This window comes from Zingiber officinale, chromosome 5A (genome assembly GCF_018446385.1).
Source record: "Zingiber officinale cultivar Zhangliang chromosome 5A, Zo_v1.1, whole genome shotgun sequence".
In the NCBI taxonomy this organism is placed as follows: Eukaryota; Viridiplantae; Streptophyta; class Magnoliopsida; order Zingiberales; family Zingiberaceae; genus Zingiber; species Zingiber officinale.
The window spans coordinates 89,816,714-89,835,669 of record NC_055994.1 but is presented as its reverse complement, the minus strand read 5'-3'; the positions used below and the strand labels follow the sequence as shown (position 1 = coordinate 89,835,669).

Genomic DNA, 18,956 nt, shown 5'->3' with positions numbered 1-18,956 from the left:
ATTTTACAAATAAATAAATAAATATTTTTACACAATATTTGACTGAGAAATTGCATCACTTTCGAGTCTTCACGGGCGTCATGCTAATGTTGGTGGATGTGAACACGAATGGTAAAGAGGATAAGATTAACTTTTAATAGTCAAATTAATCTTTTTTGAAATTTATATTATGATAAAAAGTGATTTGCTTGCCCTAACGTCTTTATCAATCCGTCCCTAAGTCAACACAGATGAGGTAAATCATGGGATTACTAGTACGAACAATGACTAGTATATAGAAGAGGACAGGAACCTGGCTAGTAACCAGGATTTGACCCTTAATTCTTATTATGGTAACACCCTATGCACTAGTCACTAGTCCATACTGAGAGGACTTTTTCAAAATTTATATGGTTGAATAAGTGGTGCTTTTTGTAAAATTTTGGAATAAATGATTATGAACGATATGTAATAGAGAAGAAATTGGAGGGTGAATTTGTAATTTTGACCATATTATTAAATGGGTCGGGATGAGCTTTGGCGGTTTGCCTGTTAATTCTATTTCCAGCCACCGTCGGTGAGCGGATCAACCGATTCGATCACCAATTGATTGGACGCCCTAATCATTTAGCGTCACCGCCTGATTCGCGTTCATCCACCGCCTCCTCCCCCCTCCCTTATCGCGCGCACCGCCACCCGATGGTCAGAGCGGCAAGGGAGGCCGGGGGTGGCGCGTGGGGATGGAGCAGGGAGGACAACAAGGCCTTCGAGGACGCACTCACGACGGTGCCCGTGCCGCCGAAGGAGGAGGGGGTGGAGGGCGATGAACACGGAGGGAGATGGTGGGATCTGATCGCGGATAGAGTCCCCGGGAAGACTACGGTGGAGGTGAGGCAACACTACGAGGTGCTGGTGGAGGACGTGGAGGCCATCGAGGCCGGAAGGGTCCCCGTCTTACACTACGGCGGGGAGGAGTCGCCGCCTTCTTCGATGTTACCATCTTCCTCCAAGGAGAAGCAGCACCACCACCACCACAACCAACAACAAGATCCTAATAGCCACCCGGGTTTGACGGATAGAAAAAATGGGAGGTTTGACATTGGAGGACAGGGCAAGAATTGCTCCAAGGCGGACCAAGAGCGGCGGAAGGGAACGCCATGGACCGAAGAAGAGCACAGGTTTCTTGCTTTGTCCAATTGCTATTTTATCGTTTATTCTTGTTTAATTTGCATCAAAGCTACTAGTTTGCTGTGTTCGATGGGATTTTGATCAACTTTTGCCCAAATTGACAAGACTATAAAGAAAAAAAATCAATGTATGAATGCAGTAATTCGGTTAAGCAACCCAATTCAGCTCCTTTAAAGTGCCTAATTGCCCACCAAAGACCAGATTAGGACTTTGAACAAGCAAATTTTAGGTTTGTAAACCAAAAAGTTCTTACATATTCCAAGCAAAAAAGCACTACAAAGGGCATTGCTTAAATCGACCCAGCATACACTTCCTTATTGTTATTCCCTAAATTGCTTTCCTATCTAGTAAATTCAAAGCACAGCTTATGCACACTCAATATAAAGAACTACTCTACTTCAATATGTAGTAGCTGCAGCCTAAATTGAAGCACAACTAATTTTTACTACTTCTTGTAGGCTTTTCCTGCTTGGTCTTGACAAGTTTGGGAAGGGTGACTGGAGAAGCATATCGAGGAACTTTGTCATCTCAAGGACACCAACACAAGTTGCCAGCCATGCTCAAAAGTACTTCATTCGACTGAACTCCATGAACAGAGATCGCCGGCGATCGAGTATCCACGACATCACGAGTGTGAATGGCACCGACGCCTCCTCTCAGCAGGGCCCTATTACTGGCCAGGCCAACACAAGTACCTCAGCTATTGGGCCATCTATGAAGCATCCTTCACAAACCAATATGCAAGGGATGCCAGTGTACGAGCCACCGGTCGGCCATCCAGTCGCCGCCGGCCATATGATCTCAGCAGTTGGCACCCCAATTATGCTTCCTCATGGCCATGCTCCATATGTCATGCCTGTTGCTTATCCACTGCCTCCTCCATCAATGCACCAATAGTCCTTAAAACTTCCTGCGGAATCGAAAGAAATTGGAGATTACAGGTTTTTTTTTTGGTGCAATTATAATTCAGCAGCTGGTCACTTGTAAGGATCATTAAAGACTCTTCACTGTAATTATGGGTGATAATTGCCCTTGATTAATATCTGTTGAACTAGTAGAGGATGTCTTCCAATTCCAGTGCAGTGCTCTTCAATCTTCGCTGCCAGGACATGATTTGGAAGCAGTACTGCCATTCAGTCCAAAGTCTACTCGGCCTCTCTAACTTCTGCCATTTTGTATATATTAATTCTTCTTTTTTTCTGTACAAAGCAACTTACTTTTGCATTATAAATAAATAAATAATGTTAAATTTACAATCTTGAGTCGACATTAGGGTTTACCATTTTCCGAAGTCAACTTTTAAGATCGGTAGCTTTTTTTCATGTAATATGTCAACTGATAGAAAGGGTAATTAAATTCTGTTGACCAGTTAATGCTTCCATTAAATGCATATTTATTTGTTAAATAACCAGTTCTTTGTAAAAGGAAAGGAGTAGAAATTTTCTATAATAAAAGTAATCTATATTAGGCAAAAATAAAAGGGCGTCATCATTTCCTAAATCATCATATGGATGATCTATTTTCATAGCTTCTATAAGATATAGAAACTAGAAACTAGTAATTGGTTTCAATAATTGGTTTTTAATTGTACTTCTCACAGTGATAATTTGATGAAAGTAACATTTCAACGAATAAAACAAATGATGAGTATCAAACTAACGAAAGAAAAAAAAAAACCACTAACATCAGCAAATAAGGTTATTTAAAGATGTTCAGAAAATGAATACTGATTCTTCGAGCTGATAAACAGCTGACATTTTCAATTGGCATAGCAAACACTCACGGTGAGGGTTGCTACACAACTAGGTTTCTGAAGAACAAAAAACATTCTACAAACATGCAAGAATCCCCTGATTTTTAAGAACTGCAGTGTATAGTTCAACATCTAATATTGTGTGTGCATCAGCATCAGTACTTCCACCATTTAATGTATTACAGGCTTAAGGGGATGTGCCTTAATTTTGGACAAGTCATTCACTAGATCCAGCTCTTCGTCCAACTCTCCAACAACGCTTCTGCAAAAAAAATTGTCAAAAAATAGGGGTTTGGAAAGGCAATAAAAAGAATTTTTCAGGGGATAAACTCAGGAGCCATACATACATGTTATCCCCTCTTATAATATACAACCCGAGGGCGAGTTGTTGTACCCCTTCCTGCAAAATAATGGGCAATAAGAACAAACAGAGGGGATTAAACGTTGAGATGGGCAAAAAAAAAAAGAATAACAGTAGAATATAATGAGGAACTTACCCTAGTGGAGTAAACTCTCTCATGTGATTCATCAAGGATGATATTTGTTGCCTGGTCAAAGCCTCTCAAAGTTCCCTAAACAAGGGACAAGTGATTAATAGATAACTAGGTGGTTAATATGAAAATCCACAAAGAATGTGCAAAAGGTAAAGGCTATAGCTATAGCAACTCACAACAATGATGCGCCCATCATTTGTGATGATTGAGATAGTTTCTGCACACAGGAATTCATTAGCTTGTCTCTTCTAAGATTCAGCGAATTATTTGAAGAAAAAAAGCTTGCATAAATAAAATAGGAGGAGATTACAGCATCACAGTAATTTTAGAATTCATGATATACACAATACTTAGTCTAAACTGATTAAGTTTCAAAAGAGAACATTGTACATACGGTTTACCAATGACTCTAGGCCAGGACCGGTTGACATGTTATTGCTAGATTCTTGAATGTATTTATTCTACCACAGATCCCTGCAAATGATTATTGAAAGCAGGATAAGCACCAAAAAATAATATAAGAAATCAACAGACAGCATGATATAATTACATTTGTAATTACTAAAACTATAATTAAAGCATCCAAACTGTAACCGTATGGAATACAGTCCACTGCATAAGTTTATGCAGTTTGCAAATGCTTTTTAAAATAATGAATATTAACTAATACTACAAAGATAATAGTTGAAGCATTATAATCTCTAAAACATCAAATAGCAAGATAAAATATGTTGAAATAATAATAACTATACATACTTGATTATTGTTCAGGTATGATCTTTTTTTTATCAGAGTATTTTATGTACATTTAAAAACTTTTGAATATATTGCTAAACACTAATCTATGTCTCAAGTGTGTGAATCTCTATTTCATTAATTGGAAAGGATTCCATGCCAGCGTGGCAATCTATCTGCATAGGTCCAAACATGACGCGGAAAAATATATAACTGATAGCTAAAGAACTCTATCAATCAACAACAATTTATAAAAAACTGATAGCTAAAAAACTGAGATCTATCCCGTTCATCACTGCATAGGTCCAAACATGACGCGGAAAAGCAGTAATATTTTTCACTTGTAGATCAAAATCTCCATGCCAATTTAGCTCATAGAGGAGAATTTTATGTACTGAGTATTAGACCCTGGAGGTTTCCCTGAGACAATCTCTAGAAGAATGAGGCCGAATTGGTAAATATCTTCTTTTTCACCGTTCGCTGAAAGACAAACAAGATGCAAAATTTACTAGAAAATGATGGCATCTAAACAAATTGGCTTATTTTTGCTTAAACATTCCTGGAATCACTGATAGGATATAATATAATACCTTCCTAGATCTTCCTTGTGTGAAAAATAGTCAAAGGGCTTCGAGAACCTAACTGATAGATCAAGACAACAACCAAACGCAATCAAAACAGGGAATACACTCACTTATTTTACATTAAATGAGACAACACGTTACCTTGTTGCTTCTGGAAGTGTTGGAAGGTTGTAATTGCTTATCTACGGCAGCGTCGGAAGGAAGAGGAGCTGGAGGAAGAGGAGCTAGGGCACAGCGTCGGGAGGAAGGGGTGCTAGGGCACAGGGAAGGAGGAAGAGGAGGGCTTCTGCAGGGGGTAGCGTCGGGAGGAAGTCGGGAGGAAGAGGATCTGCGGCGAGTTGGGGCTGCGTCGGGAGGAAGTCGGGAGGAAGAGGATCTGCGTCGAGTAGTTTCCTAGCGTCGGGAAGAAGAGGAGATAGGGAGGGGGGAAGGGGCGCTAGGGCACAGAGAGGGAGAGGATCTGCGGCGAGTAGCGTCCTAGCGTCGGGAGGAAGAGGGAGTGGGCAGCGTCGGGAAGAAGAGAATCTGCGGCACAGCGTCGGAAGGAACTCGCGGCGAGAAGTGAATAAAATGCTAGGGCACAGCGTCGGAAGGAACTCGGGTCGAGAAGTGAATAAAATGCAGTGACGCGGACGTTGCCACGAGGTCAGTCCGCAGCGGTCCGCACAGTGGAGTCCGCAGGAATTGTCCACGGAGTCAAAATATATATTTATATATGAATTTAGATTTTATTCATTTTAACGTAGACAGTTCTTTCCCACGGCAGCTTAATTCATTAGAGAGCAAGGGGAACAGCTGTCCCAATTAAATATTTTAATATAAAATTATTATAATTTAAAAATATATATACATAAATTATAATTAATAAAATATCTTTAAAAACTTCTCTATTCATGGCTAGACGAATATCTAAATTTAAAAGAAAATTAATTTTTTATTGAGCCTAAAATAATTAATTTAGTTCTATAAAAAAATTTTATCAACATTAAAATAAATCAAAATATATTTATACCGTATCAAAAGCTCAACATCCCTTGTAAATTTTATTTGGAAGAAAAATCTTCACAAATATACTGAGACAACTGCACATCCACAGTTCACCTAGAAGCCATGTTAGAAAAGTTAAAGAGATGTTCCTTATGTTTTCTTAAAAAATATTATATAGTATTTTACTCAAAATATATATATATATATATATATATATATATTTTACTAAATCAGCATTATTCATTTCACATATCCAACTTTCATAAATATAACGTAAATTGGAAGTAATAAACTTTTAAATTGATAAAAACTTAATAAAATTTATCACTAACTCAAAAAAATATTAAACTTTTAAATTTTTAAATAATATAGATCCATCAGCTAGTTATATCTGAAACTTATTGATGAACCTAAGAACTCTAAATCACTTCAAAACAAAACTAATATACTCCTAAAAACCTCTTTAATATATTAATACCCTCATATATAAATTTGGTAATATAAATTGAGAATAGTAAATTTTTAAAATTATAAAAATTTAATAAAATTTATCACAAGTTCATTATACGATATAGAATAAAATTTACTAACTTTTAGTGTTCAAAGATCATCCATGCTCTTCATTCTTATTATATTGCTGCAATGTTGTAGCTAATCTTTCTCTACTTTTTCCAAGTCCTAACATGACTCCTGCTTCATTTTGTAGAACTCAATGGAGGACGAAACTAATGTAAGCTTCCAACCTCAAACGTTTCAATCCTTTATTCATTGAAAAGAGTTTCTCATCAAGTTTTCTCTTGTTTGAATATAATTGCTACAGTTTGGTATGAAGCTATTTGTTTTTAATACATTCTACTATATTCAGGCCAAGAAAGAAGAGGAAGAATTCAATACGGACCCCTCTCTGTTCTGATGATGAGTGTCAAGAATAATACTCAGGTATTTTGAAGCTTACACATAATATAGTATTGACACTGCCAAAGTTGCTAAAGTCTGTGTGTGGATATAGTTAACACAATGGCGGTGCCAGATGGATTTTCACCAATTTACTAGATGCATATCTTGCTTTACATTGTTTACATTATCAATCTTCGGCAGAGAATATAATTCTGTCATTTTTAGCCTATTAACTCTGTGAGACAGACTTCTTTATATGGCTTACTGAAATTGGATGAATTATTAGTTTCCTATTAGTTTTACTTGTCTTCATTTTGATAATGGAAGACTTCAGTAGATGGCAATACTCAGTTCATAGATGCAGCTCTCTTTCTCAACCATACATTTGAGTTTCTAACAAATCTTTTGTGCCACAGGTGCTTATTAATTGCAGGAACAACAAGAAACTACTTGGTCGAGTGAGAGCATTTGATCGCCACTGCAACATGGTCCTAGAAAATGTTAGGGAGATGTGGACCGAGGTATTGCAACTTTACAAATGCACATGATTCATCATCTCTTTTCATGTATGTCTACTTATGGAATTTACCCTGATCACAGGTACCCAAGACGGGAAAGGGGAAGAAGAAAGCTCTTCCAGTCAACAAGGATAGATTCATCAGCAAGATGTTCCTTCGTGGAGACTCTGCCATCATCGTGCTACGTAACCCCAAATGAAGATTAAAATTCGAAGTGGAGATCGCCAATGCAAATGAGACTATGACTTGTTAACTTGTTTCGTGGTTAGCTTGATGTTATAGTCGTGTTGTTATGTGCTGAACATTGTTAATGTAAAAAAAAACATGGGCGAGAAAGTTGTGTTGCTTAGGTGTGATCTTAAACTATGTTAGATCCATTATCTATTTTGGTCTGTTTATCTATCCATTCGGATTCATGGACTACATAAAAATATTCTAGATCTTGTTTGAATAGATAGGAACAAAAAACATTGTGTATTTTCTTAAAATTCTAGATGGATTGTCTATCAAAAAGTTAGAGAACGAAGAAAACATGCCAATTTCAAGGGAGAAAATTTTAGTTTTAGGTCAAGGATATTTTTAGAGTAAGAAAATATTTTTATTGATGAAAATAGGTTAATGACTCATTGAAGGGGAGATACATGGGAATGAGTCATTACCCAATTTCAAGGATTCATTCCTGATACGGCTGGCAATGGAGGGGCCCAAAAGGAAAGGGTGAGAAGGGTCAAGGCCATATAGCGGTCAAAAGTCAAGATGATGTGACAGTCAATAGTCAAGGTGACTTGGCAGTCAAATAGTCAAGCTGACTAAGCAGTCAAAGTCAAGCATATGGGGTAGTCAGAGGTCAGACAGACTTGTCGATCCAGGGGGCAAAGTAGTTGAAAGACAAAGGGAGACGACAGGCGGAACACAGGGTACAGGTCGGGATCTGCAGAGCTGTTTGAAGGCAGCTCGATCTACAGGCCTACGGTCGAGGGCCAGGAAATACAAAGTGCAGGGTACAGGTCGGGATCGGCAGAGCTGTGTAGAGACAGCTCGATCTACAGGCCTGCGATTCGAAGGCCCGGAAGTACAAGTCGCAAATCACAGGTCGGGATCGGCAGAGCTGTGTAGAGACAGCTCGATCTACAGGCCTACGGTCGAGGGCCAGGAAATACAAAGTGCAGGGTACAGGTCGGGATCGGTAGAGCTGTTTAAAGGCAGCTCGATCTACAGGCCTGCGATTCGAAGGCCCGGAAGTACAAGTCACAAATCACAGGTCGGGATCAGCAGAGCTGTGTAGAGACAACTCGATCTTCAGGCCTACGGTCGAGGGCCAGGAAATACAAAGTGCAGGGTATAGGTCGGGATCGGTAGAGTGGTTTAAAGGCAGCTCGATCTACAGGCCTACAGTTGAGGGCCAGGGTATACAAGATACAGGGTGCAAATTGAGATCGACAGAGCTGTTCAGAGTCAGCCCGACTGGCAGGTGACGCTTAGAGGCTGGATCTGATCGGAGGATGTGAGGCAGATGCAGGCCACAATAGATCGGATGAACTAAGCCGTGCGGAAGTCGGAGAATCACAATTGTCCGTCAAGGGGTAATCATTACATACCAGCGATATGTACGAAGGCGGAGGTTTCTAAACGAAAAGATGTCCTCATAACCAATAGCAGCCTGACAGATGTCCATCATTACAAGGCAAAACTCATGTGTAAAGGCGGAGGTTCCTAAACAAGAAGATGCTTTCACAACCAATAGCAGCACGACAGGTGTCCGGGACTACACGACAAAGCCCCGCGTCTAACGCTTTCTGACATAGTTGCAGGTTCTAGAAGCGAGGCGGGTGCATAAAAAGGGGAGGATTCTTCGTACGCGGGTACACTCTCTCGTCACTTTTTTCCACAACTTTTCACTTTCAGTCGTTTAGGGGCTTTTTTTTGCATTTTCTGGGGAAAAAGTACCTGACTTGAGCGTCGGAGGGCCTGACCCGGGGACTTTTTCCCTGGGTTCTGGTCTCTAACGTGAGGAGGGGAGATTGTCTGAGTGTGTGCAGGGGCTTGCAGCATCGTCAGCCGCCCGTGGGAGCCGAATCATCCACGACTTTCCGTCAACAACCAGGCCGTCGCGACCAGCCTTCGTTCGACTCAGCTTTCGGACAGGATCAAATTTGGCGCCGTCTGTGTGAAGCACAACAGCCTGATCCGAAGCGTGAAGATGGAGGACTCTGGTCGAAGTTCCAGCAGGAGGATTAATGTTACCATGACTGCGGGGGAGTACGAGCTCTTCAAGGAGGTCAAAAAGTGAGTCGCCTCTGAAAAACAAGGAACAGTTTCACGACCTCGCCTAGCACCTGAAGCGTCCAAAGAACCGGCTCCTGTCTCCGATAGGGGCTCAAAGAGGAAGCAACCAGAAGAACTCCCTCGTACTTCATTCCGAGAGCCTCGCCGCAACTATCATCAACCTGGGCCTCGCGAGCATAGTCCGAAGAAAGAAGAGCCACAGGCGTCGGTGGCGGAAAGCTCTCTACATCCATCCCGGGATTCAGGAAAGGGAAAAGCTATAATTTCTGCCAAAGATCTGCCCGAAGATCCGGACGACAAGGTACCCTTCTCGGCTCAGATCTTGAGGGAAAACCTACCAAGGGGTTATCGAGCCCCGAACATCGGGGAATACGATGGAAGCAAAGATCCGGAAGAGCATCTGCGAAAGTTCAAGAACGCAGCTATGTTGTATCAATACAGCGATGTTGTCAAATGCCGAGTATTCCTACATACCCTGTCGGGTTCGGCGCAGAAGTGGTTCAATGGATTGCCCCCAGAGTCCATCAATCACTTCTTGGATTTCAAAACGGCCTTCTTACGTCATTTCGCCAGCAGTCGTAAGTATCAAAAAACCAACCACTGTCTTTTCGCTCTTAAACAGGGTCCGACCGAGTCTCTGCGGAGCTATATCAATCGGTTCAGTTAGGTGGCCAATGACGTCCCCTCCGCCACCTCAGAAATACTGATGAGTGCCTTCTCCCACGGATTGCTAGAAGGGGAATTCTTCAGGGACCTCATCAAAAACCCCGCCCGAAGTTTTGATGATATGGTGGAGAAAGCTTCTTGCTACATCAAAGTGGAGGAAGCTCAGGCAGCTAGGAGGAAGGCTGAAAAGACAGTGGCTCCTGGTAACCGACCTGAAAGGAGAGCACCACAGCCAGCTCAGCCTCTTCAGCGGGTTCAACCCAGGCCTACCCCTCAGTCCGCTCAGGGAGTCAGACCAGCTCCGCGAGTTGCTGCCATACACGCGCCCAGACCTGGACCAAGGGGAGTACCATATTGCACATATCATCGGTCCAGGACGCATGATCTTAGTAACTGCTTCCAATTTGCCCGTGACTCCAGCGAGCTGCAGAGCAGGGTTTGCCTCCCCCGGAGTTAGCGCCCCAAATACAGAGAATGGAAGAAGAACAGGCCGCAGCCGGATGCACTCGTCAGACCCGGCCCGACTTAGCCGGTCCTTCTAACCAAGCTGGTCCCGTGGAAGACCGAAGAGATGTCGGGGAGTTGGAAAATCGGGGTAACGCTGCTGTACGAGAGATCGGCATGATTTCAGGAGGGCCCACTGACGGGGACTCAGGCCGAGCCCGTAAGTCACACGGTCGACGGTTATATGTGGGAGCTGTGGGGTGCGGCCACGAGCAGGCATCTGGCCCTGTTATTAGCTTTGGGCCACAAGACTTGGAGGGTCTGGAACTACCCCATGACGATGCTCTCATAATCAAGGCCGTTATTGCTAACAGCCGAGTGGCTCGGGTCTTTGTGGATACCGGGAGCTCGGTCAATATTTTGTTTAGAGCTGCGTTCGAGGAGATGCAGATTGATGCCGCTGAGCTCCAACCCGTAACCACTTCTTTATACGGGTTCACAGGTAACGAAGTCAAGCCCATGGGTCAGATCAAGCTGGCCATATCCATGTGCACTGAGCCACTGGTGCACACCAGGAGGAGCACCTTTATAGTGGTAGATTCTCCTTCCTCCTACAATGTCATCCTGGGAAGGCCAGCTCTGCATGAGTTCAGGGTTGTTGTCTCCACTTTTCATCAGAAGATTAAGTTCCCGGTCGGCGAGCGGGTCGGAGAAGTCAAGGGAGAGCAGAAGGTGTCTCGTAGTTGCTACATTGATATGGTCCGGGTGGAGGCGCGCAAGAGCAGGAGGACACAGGATGGTGGTGTGCACGCTATCCAAGAGGAACCTCTACCTCTTGCCGAGGAGCCTATCCCTTGGGAAGAGATTCAGTTGCACACTGACAGAGCAGAGAGCATCACTCGCATTGCTAGTGACTTACCATCGGAGCTTAAGTCGGAGCTGATACAGTGTCTGATCTGTAATAGGGACATTTTTGCTTGGTCCCCGGAAGAGCTGCCCGAAGTCAAACCAGAGATAGCTGAGCACAAGCTGCATTTAATACCTGAAGCCAAGCCAGTCAAGCAGAAGAAGAGAAATTTCTCTGCCGACCAGAATAAAATTATCTGAGCTGAAGTGGATCAGCTCAAGGGGGCATGTTCGAGAGGTGCAATTCCCGTCCTAGCTTTCTAACGTTGTATTAGTAAAGAAGCCTAACAACAAGTGGAGGGTGTGCATAGACTTTCACGACCTCAATAAAGCCACCCCTAAAGACTGTTATCCTCTCCCGCGGATCGATCAGGTGATAGATTCAACTGCTGACTGTGAGAGGATATGCATGATGGACGCTTATCAAGGATATCATCAGATACCCTTAGCTAGGGAGGATCAGGAGAAGGTTAGCTTCATAACGGCTGATGGTACTTTCTGTTATACGGTCATGCCATTTGGACTTAGGAATGCTGGGGTCACCTACCAAAGGATGATGGACAAAGTCTTTCGGAGTCAGATCGGGCGGAACGTTGAAGTCTATGTTGATGACATCTTAATCAAGTCCCCCCTGGCGACCAATCTAATAAGAGATGTAGAAGAAACCTGTGGGACTCTAAGACAATATGGCGTAAAGCTGAATCCTCTGAAATGCCTGTTCGGAGCCAAAGGTGGGAAGTTTCTGGGATATCTGGTGACTGAACGAGGGATAGAAGCCAATCCTGAGAAGGTTCAAGCACTCCGAAACATGTAGATCCCTCAGAATCTGAAGGAAACGCAGAAGTTAGTAGGCAGGATAACGGCGCTGTCCAGATTCATCTCCAGATCTGCAGATCGAGTCGCGCCCTTCTTCAAAGTGCTCAGGAAAGTAGCTAAGTTCCAGTGGACGGAAGAGTGCACACAGGCCTTTGAGGAGCTAAAGCAATACCTGGAATCTTTACCACCGCTGTTCAAACCTGTTGTGGGAGAACCTCTTTGGGTCTATTTATCAGCCACCCCCGAGGCTGTGGGGCCGTGCTGGTTAAAGAGCAGGACAATGTACAACGGCCAGTGTATTTTTTCAGCCATCTATTGAAGGGGGCTGAGTCTCGGTACACAGCCCTGGAGAAGTTGGTTTACGGACTTGTCCTCATGGCACGGCGCCTCCGACCGTATTTTTTGGCGCATCCTATTACCGTCCTGACAAACAGTACAATGGGTCGAGCTCTCACCAAGGTGGAGGTAGCAGGTCGGCTTATCAAATAGGCAACCGAGCTAGGGGAATATGATATACAGTATCATCCCCGAACCGCGATCAAAGCACAGGCTCTGGCGGATTTCTTGACAGAGGTTTATCAAGCGGATTCGGAGGAGGTTTGGAAAGTTTATGTAGATGGGTCGGCTACCCATCATGGGAGTGGTGTAGGTGCACTTCTAATATCTCCGCAGGGAGACATTATGCAGCTGGCTGTACGACTAAATTTCAGAGCTACCAACAATGAGGCAGAATATGAAGCCTTATTAGCAGGTCTGCAAGCAGCTCGGCATGTGGGGGCAAGCCGAGTCGTAATATATTCAGATTCACAGCTACTAACTCAACAGGTGACCAGACATTTTGAGGTAAACAACGAAAAGATGCAAGTTTACAAGGAAGCCTATGAGAAGATGAGGAAAGATTTTAAAGAAGTCACAGTCACTAAGATTCCCAGAGCTGAAAATGAAAGAGCGGATGAATTAGCTAAAATGGCTAGCTCCCTGACCACTTGGGTACTTGACAGATCTATAGCACAGACCTTCCTTATAGCTCAGATAGATCTACAAAATAACCTGGGAGGAGTAATTGATTGGAGGGCGCCCATAATAAATTTCCTCTAGCAAGAAATCGTACCAACCAACTTAGAAGAGGCGCGTATGCTCAGGAGACAGGCTCATTCTTATATTATGATTGGAGATCAACTGTACAAAAGGTCTTTCTCCAGACCTCTGCTCAAGTGCTTGAATATGGAAGAAGCAAATCAGGCCTTGCGGGAGATACATTTGGGGTGCTGTGGCAATCATGCAGGCAATCATACATTTGGGGTGCTCGGAAAGTACTATTGGCCGGGTATTTCTGGCCTACCCTGCAAAAGGATGCACAGAAGCTGATGAATACTTGTTTGTCATGCCAGAAGTATCAGAACTTGACGCACCGACTCACAGAGCTGCTGAGAACTTCTATCGTGTCTTGTCCATTTGACCAATGGGGTATGGATATCGTGGGACCTTTCCCGATGGCTACAGGGCAAAGACGCTTTTTGTTGGTAGCAGTAGATTACTTCTCCAAGTGGGTAGAGGCGGAAGCTCTGGCCAGAATTACTGAAGATGCGGTGATCCAGTTCTTGTGGAAGAATATCTTTTGCAGATTCGGCTTGCCTCATAAGTTAGTGTCGGACAATGGCAGACAATTTCAAGGACGAAAGATACAAAATTAGTGCAAGGGGTTCGGCATAGCTCAGGCCTTTACTTCGGTGGCTCATCCTCAAAGCAATGGTCAGATAGAGGTAGTCAATCGAGAAATAGTACGAGGGCTCAAGGTCAAGCTGGATCACACGGGAGGCAATTGGGTGGACGAGCTGCCGAGCATTTTGTGGGCTTATCGTACGACTCCCCGGGAAAGTACAGGTCTGACACCTTTCCATTTAGTATATGGCAATGAGGCAGTGGTACCTCTGGAGGTCGGGATACCATCCGTCAGAAGAATGATGTATGACGAAGGGAACACAGAGCGGCGGTTGGCCGAACTAGATTTCATCAGCGAAATTCGTGAACAAACGACTGTCAGGTTGGAAGCCTATAGACAGAGGATGAGACAAAATTATAATAAAAGGGTGATCCCCCGATTCTTCGGAGAAGGAGACCTAGTCTGGAAGCAGGTGAAACCCTTAGGGGAAGTGACGAAGTTGGCGCTTCAATGGGACGGACCATACAAAGTTATCAAGAAATTGGCATCAGGGGCCTATTATTTGTAGGATGCTCAAGGAAGGAAGCTAGACCGACCTTGGAGTGCTAACTACCTACGACCCTATCGGGTTTGAGGGGGCTGACTCTGTTGGGGTAAGCCAGGTCAGGCGAAGGGCCTGGAGATAGTAGGATAGTCAAGTAAAAACTCAGAGATACGTATATACATGTAAAAATTCATCAGTTTAAGCAGTTGGTACAGATCATTTAAAAGGGGCAAAGATCTCATCCGGAAAGCCTTGAATGATCTTGTCTTGATCCAAGAAGTCTGCGGGAGGGATGGAGTTTAAGAAGTTCTGTGCGTGAAGTTGTCGGATAACTCCAGCCGCCGTGTAGGGTACGGTCGCAGAAAAGCGTGCCCCAGCCTGGGATAAAAATTCAAGAGAGCTCAGATAGGACATTCGACTTCGCAGGCAACGATCATTCTCTCCTTCTTGATAGACCGCCAGGGCAGTAGATACTCCCGTCAAATCCGCTCGAGACTGGGATAGTTCCGCCCTCAGAGCCCTCAGCTCAGCTCCTTGAGTTTCCAACTGAGCTGCCTGAACCTCCAATTTATTGTTCCTCTCCTGCAGAAGAGTATCCTTAGACTGTATTTCCTGAGCCTGGTGGGCTAGTTGTTGCTGATACCCTGCCTCAGATGCATCTCTTTCCTCCTTCAAAGATTGGAGCTCATCTCTGATTTGTATCAGGGACCTTTTCTGCCGGTTGGTCTGATTGGTTAAGGCTTGGATTTCTGCTCGCAATGCATAACTAGCTTTGGCTGGGTCATTCAGTTGCAACTCTAATTCAGAGACTCTCTCTCGGAGTTCTTTGCTTTGATAATGGAGGTTGTGGAAAGATTGGTTCAGAACTAAAGATTCTGCATGAGTTTGGAGGGAAGATATAACCTTCAGTTAAGGCAAACTAATAACAAGTGTAAGGTAAGGAGTACTTACTTTAGCCCAGGACTTCGAGAACCTATCCATCTGGACTAATGGCGGCGCGCTATCCATTTGACTCGTGCTCTCTGCCCACAAACTGCCGAGACAGCCTTTCATCATCAGAAGGCTCGTGGGGACGTCATGTCGCCGAACTAGAGCAGCTTCAGAAGGGATAGTGGTTTTGTAACGATAGTGGTCGGAGGAGGAAGGTCGAGAAGGGCCGGCGGCAGAACCAGGAGGAGCAGGAGGTTGCCTGGGAATATGCTCAGTTGGCACTGTGTCATGACGCTCGCTTGAGCTGATTTCCTCATCAGGGGTAGGGGCAGAGCGGAATGCTGCTGGTCTTCCCCTGTAAGAGTTGGGAGAGGCTGCCAGATAAATAAAACAAGAATGAAGAGGGGAGTGGTGTTAGAGCCAGCCACGGTGGCAGCGGGGAGCAATATGGTACTAAAAGGAACAGGATCAAGCGTTTGTGAAGTCAAACCTGATCTTCGACGTCGTCTGTGAAGCAGGGGCTGGTTGTCAGAGTCAGAATTATCAGAGCAATGCTGACCCTGTGAAAAGGCTGAAGCACCCCTATCTGTGGCGTCCCGACCGGATGAGCCTCGACCTGCACGATGAAGAGCTAAGCGAGCACGTCCAGAGGCCCGGGAGGCTACTCGGAAGATGCGTCTGGCCAGACGACTGGCTTGATCACGACCCCGACCTCGGCTCGGGGCGGCAGGTGAAGGAGAAGCGTTGTGTGAGGCGGGGTTGGAAGTAGGCTGAGTCGCTGCCCCAAATGAGGTGGAACCAAGATGAGGGAGTAGCCTCCTCTCCAAGATTACCCGACCGCGCCGCAGTATTTCCAGATCACTGAGGGGCAAAGGCAGAACCTCTGATGCGCGATACAAAACCTCAGCTGTAGGCACCAACACGAAAGGTCATTCTAACAGAGAAAATGATCGAAAGGGGGGGCTCAGCACGAACTTACCTAAGGAGTGCGGTGTTTCAGGAGAAGAGGGGCTCAGCCTGAAATAAGAAAGTAGGTCTTCAGATAACAGTCTTGTTAGATTCAAGCGCCAATCCTCCATCTGGGTTGCAGCCATAGTAAAGGGGAGGTCCATGTGGAATTCGTCCAGCGCCGGAGGTAGAGGCAGCTCAGATTGCCAATGCATAGGCCAGCTTATTTCCTCTGGAAACCAGAGAAAAAAGAACTTTTTCCTCCAGTTAGCGCTGGGAGGAGGAAGAGGAGAGAAGAAAGCAGTGTGACTGCGAGCTTGGAAATAAAAAAGACCGTCAGCGTGCCGAGCAAGAGCGAAGAAGCAGTGAAAAAGGGGAGCTGACCAGGAAACCTCACAAATTTCGCAGAGTATTACGAAGCCACACAAAATCTTTATGGAATTGGGAGTCAATTGACCTAGGGGGATCTTAAAGTAGCGGCACACACCAGATAAAAAAGGATGTGGGGGTAGACGAAGGCCAGATACAAATTGTTCAGTGAAGAAAGTACAAGAACCAAGCGGAGGATCGAAGTATAGGTTCACACCAGTAGGGATGATGGGGCGAAAGCTAGTAAGGATTTCATAAGTATACCGTAGGTCATCCCAATCCAACTCAGCAAAAGTCGAAGCGCCCGAGAAGTGCTCCGCTAACAGGGAGATCCAAGAAGGAGAGATCATTACAAAAGAGATTACCTCAGGAAGGAGAAAGAACAAACGAAAAGAAGAGGCCTGGAGAAAAGGAAGGATCTCGGCAAAATCTCAGGGGAAGTCAGTCTACGGCGGCGACGTCTGAGTGCTCCATGGTGATGGCGAATCATAACAGAAGGAAGAGAGTAAGAAGATACTTATAGGTATTGCGGAGGAAGGACATTTTCGTAAGTTGACAACGGACGGTTGATGCAGGGGTGGAGATAGACAGGGAACGCCTTGTGATGATCCTCGAGAGTATAACCAGGGGGCATTATAGGAAAGGCAGGGGCTCGAGATACGAGGCGTCTCATAAGGTACGTGAAAAAAAGAGGGAAAAAGGGCACACTCAGTTCAGCCAGCTTTTCGCTGAATAGGTGATCGCCCCGAGCAGGACAAAAGTGTACAGAAGGGCCGTTAGAAAGATAGGTAGATCAGATCAGCGGGCTTCATGGACATGCATCAGGGATAAAAAGTAAAATCTAGTGCTCGCCGGGCTCGCTATAAAAGCAATTATTGGAAGAAGAGCGACGTAGCAAAGCAAAATAAGCAAGGGCGAGCTGATTAATAGAGATCAGCTAAAGCCGTGGACGACCTACTAAGAAAAGAGGCAAGCTAAGGATACATGGAGGGGAAGCAGTATGACCATCCAGATATAAGGGTGGATAAGTATAGTCATCAAAAGTTCAGCATGACCACACAGATAAGTACAATCATGAAAGATTCAGCATCAGCGCATAAATGTTAACATTACAGCATGTTCCCAATTATGCAACATCCAGAGGAGAGGGGGCAGGGTCATTGGATACCAACGGAAGGAGCACGGGGTCGGCCAGCACTATGGAAGAAGACGCAAGACCAGCAGACGCTTCAGGAACAGTAGCAGGAAGACCCTGGGCAGAAATATCGATGGAAGTCTGGTCGGCCGCAGGGGGAGGAGCCTCCAGGAGAAAAAGTCCATCATCCGCTTCAAAGGAAGGAAAAGTTTCCTGCGGCAATTCCCTAGATAAGCGAGCTGTGTCCAAAAAAGTGGCAGGAGGTGCCGAGCGTAGAACACCTTGCTCGAATGCCTGTCTGACCCCGCCAGCAGCCCCGTGACATAGCAGCAAGATCATCCAGCTCCCCAGCTTTCGGAGGAATAAGGAAGAGCGGATATAGGCCAGTCTGTAGGCTTTCAGCCGCCCTGGTTCGCCAGCCTAGTACACTTCCAAGCTATTCTTATTCTCGGCAGCCTCAGCGCGGGCCACGGATAAGTCGCTCTGGCCCTGAGATATTGCTTCCTGGGCCTTCAACAGATCTGCTTGCAAAGTCTGAAGAGTGGCTTGGCAAGTTTCCCATTGAGTCTGCATGGTTGCCTCCCGGGCAGTGGAAGCAAGAGTCAGAGCCTGGGCATCGGCCAGTCTCATTTGCAGGAGCTCCTGACTCTGCCGTAACAGTGTCTATTGGAGTGTATACTGAAAGCCTAAGCTTTTGTAAACATTTATAAAGAATCACATTTGGTCAAATTATCTACATTTGTTTGTAGTTGTTCAATTAATTTATATTGTAGATAACATAGTATGTGGTGTCACATGCAGAAGATGATGTTATCAGTACCTTATAAATTATAAACAGTAGCTCACGACCAAAATGGAAAGGACAAACCATTAGAAGGTCGTAGTGTAATTAGATATTAGTTTATCTTGACTATATAATTACACTAGTACACTCAGAGTGTATTGAGTAGGACCATTTGAGGTCGTTTCTTTTATACTGACTTTATAAAGGAACAAAGACCTCGGTTATTATGGAAGTGTATGCTCTTAATCCTAATATAATAACAAGCACATATATTTGATGAATCAATAAACCCGATAAGTTGGGAAATGATATCACTTATAGTGTGTGTTG

At 44.5% G+C, this 18,956-nt stretch overlaps 2 protein-coding genes and 1 pseudogene across 3 annotated transcripts; 2 read left to right on the top strand and 1 right to left on the bottom strand.

The window, feature by feature from the left end:
• Window positions 1–549: 549 nt before the first annotated feature.
• Window positions 550–2,525, top strand: LOC121980937 (transcription factor MYBS1-like). Its single transcript, XM_042533218.1, has 2 exons — window positions 550–1,157; window positions 1,626–2,525. Exons 1-2 carry the CDS (start codon window positions 679–681, stop codon window positions 2,062–2,064), a joined length of 918 nt encoding a protein of 305 aa, XP_042389152.1. The 5' UTR covers window positions 550–678; the 3' UTR covers window positions 2,065–2,525.
• Window positions 2,526–2,852: 327 nt separating this feature from the next.
• On the bottom strand, window positions 2,853–5,353 carry LOC121980938 (sm-like protein LSM8). Of its 2 annotated transcripts, none has more exons than XM_042533220.1 (8): window positions 4,875–5,353; window positions 4,740–4,791; window positions 4,545–4,629; window positions 3,809–3,888; window positions 3,591–3,631; window positions 3,418–3,492; window positions 3,268–3,320; window positions 2,853–3,182 (listed from the first exon to the last, which is right to left on the bottom strand). In XM_042533220.1, exons 4-8 carry the CDS (start codon window positions 3,843–3,845, stop codon window positions 3,092–3,094), a joined length of 297 nt encoding a protein of 98 aa, XP_042389154.1. In that variant the 5' UTR covers window positions 3,846–3,888; window positions 4,545–4,629; window positions 4,740–4,791; window positions 4,875–5,353; the 3' UTR covers window positions 2,853–3,091. The 2 variants fall into 2 exon arrangements, with proteins under 2 accessions (XP_042389154.1, XP_042389155.1); XM_042533221.1 differs by having other exon boundaries at window positions 4,557–4,629.
• A 1,064-nt stretch (window positions 5,354–6,417) lies between these two features.
• Window positions 6,418–7,527, top strand: LOC121983001 (annotated as a pseudogene).
• Window positions 7,528–18,956: the final 11,429 nt, after the last annotated feature.

Bases quoted from the DNA above. Each gene is read 5' to 3' on its own strand.
- LOC121980937 (XM_042533218.1), top strand. From the start codon at position 679: ATGGTCAGAGCGGCAAGGGAGGCCGGGGGTGGCGCGTGGGGATGGAGC. The intron at 1,158-1,625 runs GTTTCTTGCTTT...TACTTCTTGTAG, and splicing joins TGGACCGAAGAAGAGCACAG to GCTTTTCCTGCTTGGTCTTG.
- LOC121980938 (XM_042533220.1), bottom strand. From the start codon at position 3,845: ATGTCAACCGGTCCTGGCCTAGAGTCATTGGTAAACC. The intron at 3,321-3,417 runs GTAAGTTCCTCA...ATTATTTTGCAG, and splicing joins AGAGAGTTTACTCCACTAGG to GAAGGGGTACAACAACTCGC. The intron at 3,183-3,267 runs GTATGTATGGCT...TTTTTTTTGCAG, and splicing joins ATTATAAGAGGGGATAACAT to AAGCGTTGTTGGAGAGTTGG.